Below are 9,686 nucleotides of genomic sequence, written 5' to 3'. Positions count from 1 at the left end.
CCTGGGGACCCCTCAAACTCTCTCCGGCCCAGGGACCCTCCAATTCCCCCCAGCCCAGGCCCCTCACACCTACCCTGGCTTGGGAACCACGGCCCTGCCCTGGGGACCCTCACACCCCCACCGGGCCCAGGGTTCCCAAACCCCCCCAGGCTCAGGGACCCTCAACACCCACCCCGGCCAGACAAACCCTGCAGACCCTCCAGCCCCACAGACCCTCGTCCCCCACCCCACGACCCCCATGTGACGCTGCCACGCGGCGGCGCCGCCGCTGCCAGGGCCCGGCCGCGTTCTGGGTCCCTCCCGCCGGCGCGGCGCCCGGAACAGCGTCCGGGAGCCCCCGGGCGGGAGGAGGCGCGGGAGGGGCGGCGGGGCCGTGCTCGGGGCCGCGCTCGGGACCGCACTCACCGCTCCGGGACCCGCGAGGCTCCTCTGTCCGCCATGATGGCGATGGCGCCCGCGCGTGACGTCACTTCCGTCCCCTCCGACAGAGCCGCGGAGCCGCGCGAGGCCACGCCCCCGGGAAAGTCACGCCCCCGAGAAGCCACGCCCCCAGGAGAAGCCACGCCCCCCCGGCGCTGTGGGGCGATGGCGCCGCGTAGCGGTAACGGGCGGTACAGCAGTCCCGGAGCGGCGCCGAACCGGCGGCACCGGCCCGGACCGAGCCAGCGCACCGGCACCGAACCGGCGGCACCGCTCCGGTATCAGCGTCACCGCACCGGCACCGAACCAGCAGCACCGCTCCAGTATCAGCGTCACCGCACCGGCACCGAACCGGCGGCAGCGCTCCGGTATCAGCGTCACCGCACCGGCACCGAACCGGCGGCAGCGCTCCCATACCAGCGTCACCTCACCGGCACCGAACTGGCAGCACCGCTACCATACTGGCGTCACCTCACCGGCGCCGAACCGGTGTCACCGCTCCAGTATCGGCGTCACCGCACCGGCACCAAACCAGCAGCACCCCTCCAGTATCAGCGTCACCGCTCCAGTATCGGCGTCACAGCACCGGCACCGAACCGGCAGCACTGGCCCGGACCGAGCCAGCGCACCAGCACCGAGCCAGCGGCACCGCTACCATACCGGTGTCACCACACCAGCACCGAACTGGCACCACCTCTCCAGAAACAGCGTCACTGCACCAGTACCGAACCAGCATCACTGCCCTGGGACCGAACCAGCGTCACCGCTCCAGTACCAGCGTCACCACACCAGGACCAAAACCAGCATCACTGCACCAGTACCAGCACCAGCATCACTGCCGCAGTACCAAACCAGCATCAGCATGCCAGTGTCGCTGCCCCGGTACCAGCATCGCTGCCCCGGTACCAGTATCACCACTCCAGTGCCAGGACCAGCATTACTGCCCCAGTATCAGCATCCCCAGGGGCAGGAGGAGGGAGGACAAAACCAACCCAAAAGTATCCCAAAATCATCCCCTCCCACCACGGGGGCAGGGCGAGGTAGCACACACATGCGGCAGGGTGGCTGGTGCCTTCCCCTTGGACATGAAAATCACCTCCATCCCCAAAAATGTCATTGGTGGGATGAAAGATTGTTGGCCCTGCAAAACATCACGGGTATGGGAAATCGCCATGGGAATGGGAAAGCTGTGGGGGGACGGGAAACCATCGTGGACATGGAAGTCGTGGTGGGATGGGAAATTGTCATGGGAATGGGAAATCGTGGTGGGGATGGGAAATCCCCCTGTGAATGGGAAATCGAGGTTGAGGTTGGGAAATCATCGTGAGAATGGGAAATCAAAGCTGGGGTTGAGCAATCATCTTGAGAATGGGAAATCGCGGTGGGAAATCATCGCTGGCATCCCCGTCACTGCCCCAGACCCGGTGTGGGCAGCCGGGACCCCTTTGCCGTGCACAGACACATCCACATCTAAACGAGCTGTGCTAAAAATCCCAGCCTTTCCTGGCCCTGGCAATTTTGTCCCAGGATGGGACAAGCCAAGCCAGGGCAGGATTTTCCTGTCCTCAACATCCCGTTCCCAAGCGGGTGGTGGGGACCAGCCTGGAAAAAAGCTGCCGGCATCTCCAGCTGGGCGGAAAGCCCCTTTTCCAGAGGGAGGGGAACCACAGGGATTAGCATGAACGCCACGGAGACGGGGGCGTGGGCAGCCGGCGGTGGGGAAGGGCCGGTCGGACCCGCCCGGCCGAGCAGGGTCGCGGCTCTCGGGATGCCCCGCGGCCGTCTGGGCACAGCGGGGCTGCTCCCCCCGCACCAAGAGATCAGGTTGAACCTCCTGCGCTTCCAGCCGAGCCTGTAATTAGCGCTCGACCCATGCCGGGGACTAGGATCCGGCCCTGGGAAGGAGCCGGGGCCGCCTCGGGGTGTGAGACAGGCGCTGGCTGAGCCTGGAAAACTCATCTCACACCCGGCCGGCGAGTGGGCATCGCCAGCTGGGCCTCACTGCCCCCCTCCGTGTGTTCTCCCTTATTTTCCCTTCTTGTTGCTATCCCGGATCCCGGGATGCTTTTCCACAGGGTGATTCTGCCCCCCAGGTGCCCCATCCGCACATGAGGATCCCCCCACAAGGGCTTTTCCCCCAAGTGATATCCCAAATCCCAGATCCTTCCTTCCACGCTGGCTGTGGTGGGGACGAACACCCTCCAGCCCAAGGCCAGGGGGTCCACCATCCCCCGTCCCCCTCCCCAAAACCCCGGGGAGGCTTTGCCATGGGTTTTGGGAAAGGCCTTGACAGCGGGGACCCCGCGGCGGTGACTCAGGGATGCCGGGGGTTGCGAAACAGGCCTGGGATGGTTTGGGAGACGCCTCCGCGCGGCCCCGCCAAGCCCAGCCGCCCCGGGGAGCCCGTGGGGGGAACAAGCCACGGCAGCGTCTGGCTTTGCGCGGCTGCTGACCCGTCAGGCAGGTTTCCCGGAGCAGGAGCCCAGCCGGAGCGAGCCGTCCAGCGCCGGGAATGCCCCTCCGCCCGCTCGCAGGCTGAAGGAGCCCCCGGCTCTCTCCTCGCCACCGCCGGAGCCATGCGGGCGGCCGGGCTGCTGCTGGCTTGGGCGCTGCTGCACCCCGCTGCCACCCAGCCGTGCCACCCCGCCAGCCCCGGCGGCGTGCTCCGCTTCACCGACAGGCACGCCGAGATCCGGGTGCCCGCGCTGCACCGCGTGCCCAGCTCGCTCGATCCCCTCTACGGCCTCGTCCGGCGCTGCCTGGACCTCATCCAGCAAAACCCGCTGCCCACAGGTGAGCCCCGAGCCGGGGAGCCGCGACCCCGCTGCGGCGGGGGCCGGGACCTCGGGGGGTTTGCTGGCTGCAATCCCGGCGCCCGGAGTGCTCCAGGGATCCCGAGGGGTTCAGGAAGAGGATTCAGGTTGGGGGTGCATCGGCTGGGACCAGTGCCATGATTATTTTTTGCAGAGCTGCTCAGGACAGCCCTGAATGACCCCGGCTCGGTGCGGACGTCGCAGGTGAGCCGGGACATGGGGCGGGGGATGCCGTGGGGACGTTTTCCACCTGGCACGGGGCACCTGGGCACACGGAGCACCCCGAGCTTGGTGCAGAGGTGCCGACGAGGCTCTCCCGTGGCGCAGGTGGTGCAGTACGAGCTGGGCTATGTCGTCTGTGCCGCGGTGGCTCTGCTCTTCACCGTGGCCGTGCCGGTGGCCGGGATGTGTTTCTGCTACTGCCGGAGCCGGCGGCGGTGCGGGGGTCGCCTCCGCGCCCACCGGCGCTCGCTGGGCTGCCGCCGCCGCTGCCTGCTGGCCTGCCTGTCCTTCACCTCCCTCATCATCCTGTGAGTCCCCCAAACCACCCCCAAAACTCACACTGGGTGGGGGGAACCGTGTCCTACGGGACGGGGAGGCTCTGCCTGACAGCCCCGTCACCGCCTGCTTATTCCCGGCAGGATCAGCGTCACCTGCGCCTTCGTCACCAGCCAGCGGGTGAAGGGGCAGATGGAGCCGGGGCTGGGGGCCGTGCCCTTCACCCTGCGCACGCTGCGACAGCACCTTGCCAATGTCCCCCAGGTGGGTCCCCGAGCGGCCTCGCCCCCGGCATGGGGCGGTGCCCAGGGATGGCCGCGTTTCCCCCAGGGGATAGTTTGGCAGGCAAGAGGAGGTGACGTGGCTGCATTAAAAACGAATTTTGAATGGCAGCGTGGGGCTCCCTCCCCTCTCGGCGGCTGCTACTCCCGGCTGACCGGCTCCTCTTTCCTGGCAGGGGGTGCAGATGGTGGTGGACAAGTTCGAGGTGCCCCGAAAGCAGATAATCTCCGACCTGGGTGGTAAGCGCCGCGCCAGGCAGCACCCCGAGCTTCCCCCGGGGATGAATGAGGTGCTGACGGGGCGCCGGTGCCTTTCAGGGCTCAGCCGGAGCGTGGGGCTCTCCATCCACGCGCAGCTCAAGGCCATGACCTACGCGGCGCTGGCGGACCTGCAGGACAGGGCCGGAGGTACGGCCAGAGCGCGGCCGCCCCCGGGACCGGGGACGGGACCGGGGCCGGGGCCGAAGCCTCGCCGGGGCAGCCGAGCGGAGCAGCGTGACCTAGCCCTGGGCTTTCTCTTTAAGACCTACAGACCTCGCTGCACCATTTACAGATTCTCGACAGGACGGCGCGGGCGCTGGCGGCGGCGCGGGCCGAGCTGGAGCCGGCGCTGCGGGAACGAAGGCGCCGCGTGGTCGCGCTCCTGGACGACCCGCGCTGCACCTCCTGCGCCAGCGTCCTGGGCAGGGCACAGAGCCTGGAGCTGGGAGCCGACTACGGCAAGGTGGGGTCAGGGCCCTGGTCGCCCACCGTCACCTCCCCATCCGGCTGCCCCGGGGCTCACGGGCTCCTTCTTCCACTCCCAGGTGCCGTCGGTGGAGAAGGTGTTGAAGGCGCTGGCCGGCCTGCCCCGAAGTGACTTTGCGGAGATGATTCGCCAGGTTGGGGGGTTGGGGTGAAGCAGGGGGGGTCCAGCACCCGCAGGCAGCTCCGGCTGAGCTGCTCAGCACCCCCTCTTTCCTCGCAGGGCAATGGCACCTTCAACTCCATCCCAGAGCTGGCCGTGGAGAGGATGGCGCAGGTCATCCAGGGTGAGTGGAGCTGCCACAGCGAGTGGGGACATCCTCCACGGGGCGAATCCCAATTTGGGGACATAGGGTGGGATGCAGGGACCATCCACCCCTCCAGCACAGCCTTGGCCCCGCAGATCTGCGGGACGATTTGACCCGCACGGCGGAGAAGGTGCAGTCCATCGCCGACAGCTTCCCCTTCCCCGACTACACCCGGCCCGTGAGCGAGGCCCTGCTGAAGGCCGAGGACCGGAGCCAGCCGTACCTGCGGGAGGCGGAGCGCTTCGAGCGGTACAGGTGACCCTGGGAGCAGGACGGGCTGCAGGGGGTGCAGCGGAGAAGGGCCCTGAGCCCTCGCCGAGCCCCGGGTGCCTCAGCCCCGCATCTCGAGGCTGTGCCCTGCTGCTCTTCCCTCCAGGTGGATTGCGGGCACGGTGCTGTGCTCCATCATCCTCCTCATCCTCGCCTGCAACGTGACGGGGATGGCCCTGGGGGCGTACGGGCTTTCCAAGCGGGAGGACCCCAGCGACTACGAGTGCCGAGGAGAAGCTGGCGCCAAGTTTCTCCTGGTGTAAGCGTCTCTCTGGGTGCTGGGGGGCCATTCCATCTCACACCCCCCCAAAAAAACAAACCAGAAGGGTAAAGCCAAGGGAGGGACTGGGAGCTGTCCCAGCGGAAAAGCTTTTGAAGCCACCGCCTGCGCCGGCAGGTTTGGGAGAAGCTGCTCCTCCCTGGGAGCTGGCAGCTCCCGCGCCCCGGCCCCGCTGCCCGGCACACCCCGCTCCCAGGGCCCTGCCCAGCCCGGCGTGCCCGGGCTCGGGAAGGAGCCGCGGGGCTGCAGCTGGACCGGCAGGTCCCTTCCTGCCCGCTCGGCTCTGCAAAGCCGCCGCCGGCGCCTCCTCTCCCTCTTACAGCGGCGTGGGCTTGGCTTTCCTGTTCTCCTGGCTCCTCATCCTCCTGGTTTTCGCCACCTTCCTGGTTGGGGGCAACATCCATACGCTGGTTTGCAGGAACTGGGTCAACCAGGAGATTTATAAGGTGGGTGGCCACACATCCACCCATCGCCCTGTGAATCTCTGCTTGGGTGCATCAAAACATCTCCAAAGGCTCTGTGTTCTCCCCCTAAACCGGACCGGAAAAGCCCCATCCTAGACCAGAAGACTAAGTTTAGGATTAGCTCCTTGGATTTGCATCATCAGCTGGGAATTGCCCTTGTGCTGTTAATTCGCTTCCTGCGGGATTGCTGCTCCCCGGTCCTTGGGGATCCCTGGGGTGCTTGGGGCTGGCAGCGTGGTGTGATGGGGCTGAGAGAGGGATTGGGGGAACGGGAATGGGATCAGGACTCTTCCCAAGGCAGTGCCACACACAGGCGGGTCCCAGCACGGGGCTGTCCCTCCAAACACACCCAGCGAGGCTCCTCAGTGGGGAACAGGCAAATAAAAGCAGAATTAGCTCAGGCTGGGATGAGCCACCCCAGGATGCACCTGCAAGGGCAGAGAACCCCCAAAATCACTGCTGGGAACACCTGGGCCTTACCCTGACCCTGTTTCTCCTCCTGTTTGTCCCAGTTCATTGACACCCCTGGGAATCTCCCTCCGTCCATGAACCTCACTCGCCAGCTCAACCTCAGGAGGGACTCCAACCTCAGCTCCGCGTACCGGTGAGGGTCGCAGGAGCTCCCCCGTGCAGCGGGGGTGAATTTGGGGTCACTCTGCCGACGTCCCTCTGCCTTTCAGGGAGTGCAAGAGCGGCGCGGGGCTCTGGGAGGTGCTGCAGCTCGACAGGTCCTATGACCTGGATGAGCACCTAAAAACCCCCAAGGTGAGGGCCGGCTCCACCCAGGGCCCCTGGTAGCGGCAGGGGGACGCAGAAGCTTTACTGGGGTTACTGGGAACGCTGCAGATTCCCTGGTCTGATCCTCACAGTACACGGCTGATTTCCAAAAACGTCTGGGCAACTTCACGGCGAACCTGGGGGATGTCCGGCTCCTCCGCAGCGAGGGCAGGCAGGACCTGGAGACCTTCGCCCGCAGCGGAGTGGACGAGGTGGACTATGGGCGCTTCCAGGAGGAGGTGAGGGATGCTCACAGCGAGCTGGGCCCCACTGCAGGATGTGTCCCACACCGGGGCCGCCTGCCAGGGTTGGATTTTGGGTAGCCCCCAGCTCGGTTTTCCTGCAGATGAAAAACCCCGTGGTGCAGACCAGCCTGCCCGGCTTGGCAAGGAACCTCGAGGGGCTGCAGAAGATGCAGGTGAGCGGCGGGACGGGTGGTAGGGATCCCTCGGTGCCCAGGGGGACACCCTCACCCCGCTGTCCCCCCACAGAGGAACAGCACGGTGGCCGGGCGGCTCGCGGCGGAGGCGCGGGCGCTGTGGCAGATGCAGAACTCCACGGTGCAGTCGCAGGAGGCTTTGGTGGTGAGTCCGTGCCGGGCTGGTGGCAGCGGTGCCGCTGGCACTGCCCGGCGGTGTCCCCTTGAAGGGGACAATGGGGCTTTTGAACCTTTCTCACTTCTCTGTCACACAGGCAAAGCTGGGGGAAAGCGTCCAGTTCCTCTCCCGCTTGGCACCTCACCTCAAGGTACTCGTGAGTCTCTTCCAGCCCCAAAAATCATGAGGTGCCCCGGGGGTCCCATCTGCCAAAAAACCCAGTTGCAGGGTAATGGGAGAGCCCAGAAAAATGCCAGCCAGGAGAATCGGTCTCCTTTAGCGATTGGATTTGCTGTTGCAAATCAGAAATCGCCCTGCAAAGGCGTTTTCCTGCTCGGGGCACAGCCCTCTTTCCCTGCCCTCCAGCAACCAGTCCCAATTTGAAAGAAACCAGACCCAATTTGAAGCTCGGCAGTGCTTCCTGCACCCCCCGGGCACCCCTCCCGCTGCTCTGGGCCCTAAAGATGCCCTGTCCTCCCCGTGCTTCCCCAGGAGCGGGTGAAGAGGACACTGGCCACCACAGCTTCGGTGGAAGCCCGGCTGCCCGTGCAAGCCCAGCAGATCCTCCGGCAGGTGAGGCAGGGCTGGATCAGCCATCGGGGGGTGCAGAATTCCCACAGCCGGAAGGAAAGAGTGAGAACCGGGCGCTGCAGGAGGACACTGGGAGCCTTCAGTCCTCATTTCCCAGCCTGACATTAGCCCGGAGTGGCTGGAGTGGGGCTGGAGCCGGGCTGGGAAACGCGGGGATGGAGCCGGGCTGGGAAGAGGGGGCTCTCCCTCCATGCTGCCTTCCCTCTGCCCAGGAACTCGGCTGCTTCACCAGGAAGGAGCTGCGCTACTTCACCCAGTACCTCAACTGGGTCGGGCAGACGGTGAGCGCTCCCCTTCACCCCGCGGGGATTCTTGGGGCGCAGGAGCCCCCACGGATCCCTCATGGATCCCCGAGCCGAGGCGGCAGAATGCATCCCAGGAGCCAGGGGTGGGCTGATGCCTTGTCCCTGCTCCTTGTTCCAGCTGAGGGAGGACGTGGCTTCGTGCCAGCCGCTCGCCACGGCCCTGGACAACGGGCGGGTCATCCTGTGCGACCGCATCGCTGACCCCTGGGTAGGGATCCCGGCCCTCCATGGGGGTCCAGCGAGGACCCACGGGAGCACCAAAGCTTCCCAAAACCCTCCAGAGCCCGGGGGCTGCCCGTGCCCTCCCCGCACGGCTCAGCCCCGCGGCGTCTCCTTGCAGAACGCCTTCTGGTTCAGCCTGGGATGCTGCACCTTCTTCCTCATCCCCAACATCATCTTCGCCGTCAGACTCACCAAACACTTCCGCCCCATCCGCAACCGGCTCATGTGAGAGGCGGGCGGGGACGGGGGCACACGGCGTCGGGGGATGTGGGCTCCTCCCTGACCGGCTCCCCGGGCTTTCTTCTTCTCCTTTGCAGCTCTACGGGCTCAGAGGAGACCTGTCCCTTCCACATCCCCCGTGTCACGGCGCTCAAGCTCTAGGACGGGGCTCTGCCGGGTGCGGTGCCCCAGGAGCTCCCACAAACCGGTGCCCAAGCACTGCAGGGCTCCGGATCCCTCTGTCGCCTCTCAGGGCTTTGGATCCCTCTGACGTCTCTTCCTCGGTGTCCTTTGGGGTCTGGCGTCTTTCCCGAGTGCGGGGCGCCCGGAGATCGGGATCCCTCTGACATCTCTTCCTCGGGGGGCTCCCGGAGCCCGGCTGATCCCGGCTGGCAGGGGAGGCTCCCCCGGCTCTCCCCCACCACCGGCGCACCCCTCGCACCCCACAGGGAAGGGCGCCCGCCGCTGCCCCACCGCAATTCCCCACTCCCGGGAGCTCCGGGCGCTGTGGGGCGCATTAAAGCCCTCCCCTGCCAAAGCTGCCGCCGGCTCCTTTGTTGGTGCCCTCCGTCTTCCCGTTGTCCGCAGGGCACCGTTCTGAGGGGGCTCAGGGGATAAGGGGAGCCCACGGCTCGGGGGGGCTCTGGGGATGAGGGGGTCAGGGGCTCCAAGGCTCAGGGGTTGCCACAGCCAAGGGGATTTCAGGGTTGGGGGCTTTGGGGCCAAGGGGGCCGAGGGCAGAACTCTGGGGCGGAGCGGGGCTTTAGGGCTGGCGCTGTGGGGCCGAGGGGGCTTGGGGTCTGAAGGGGCTCTGGGGTTGAGGGGACCCCATGGCTTGGGGTCTGAAGGGGCTCTGGGGCTGAGGGGACCCCATGGCTTGGGGTCTGAAGGGACTCTG

General features: G+C 66.6%; 1 protein-coding gene across 1 annotated transcript; it reads left to right on the top strand.

Moving 5' to 3' along the window:
* Positions 1-2,816: 2,816 nt before the first annotated feature.
* PROM2 (prominin 2) lies at positions 2,817-9,326 on the top strand. Its single transcript, XM_042023155.1, has 23 exons — positions 2,817-3,213; positions 3,388-3,437; positions 3,561-3,763; positions 3,875-3,995; positions 4,189-4,252; positions 4,331-4,420; positions 4,537-4,736; positions 4,819-4,893; positions 4,980-5,043; positions 5,160-5,319; positions 5,441-5,593; positions 5,937-6,060; positions 6,591-6,682; positions 6,759-6,843; positions 6,948-7,094; positions 7,202-7,273; positions 7,347-7,439; positions 7,549-7,602; positions 7,944-8,024; positions 8,255-8,323; positions 8,466-8,555; positions 8,688-8,794; positions 8,887-9,326. Exons 1-23 carry the CDS (start codon positions 2,997-2,999, stop codon positions 8,948-8,950), a joined length of 2,475 nt encoding a protein of 824 aa, XP_041879089.1. The 5' UTR covers positions 2,817-2,996; the 3' UTR covers positions 8,951-9,326.
* Positions 9,327-9,686: the final 360 nt, after the last annotated feature.

Source organism: Corvus kubaryi, unplaced genomic scaffold (assembly GCF_017639235.1).
Source record: "Corvus kubaryi isolate FWS band 111438036 unplaced genomic scaffold, C.kubaryi_AGA036_p1.0 37237, whole genome shotgun sequence".
Classification (NCBI taxonomy): domain Eukaryota; kingdom Metazoa; phylum Chordata; class Aves; order Passeriformes; family Corvidae; genus Corvus; species Corvus kubaryi.
Note: the sequence above shows the minus strand (reverse complement) of the source record. Positions and strands in the feature narration are given on the sequence as shown.

Excerpts from the sequence above, each read along its gene's own strand:
- PROM2 (XM_042023155.1), top strand. The coding sequence starts at position 2,997 with ATGCGGGCGGCCGGGCTGCTGCTGGCTTGGGCGCTGCTGCACCCCGCT. Across the intron at positions 4,894-4,979 it reads TTGCGGAGATGATTCGCCAG|GGCAATGGCACCTTCAACTC; the intron begins GTTGGGGGGTTG and ends CTTTCCTCGCAG. Across the intron at positions 8,324-8,465 it reads TCAACTGGGTCGGGCAGACG|CTGAGGGAGGACGTGGCTTC; the intron begins GTGAGCGCTCCC and ends TCCTTGTTCCAG.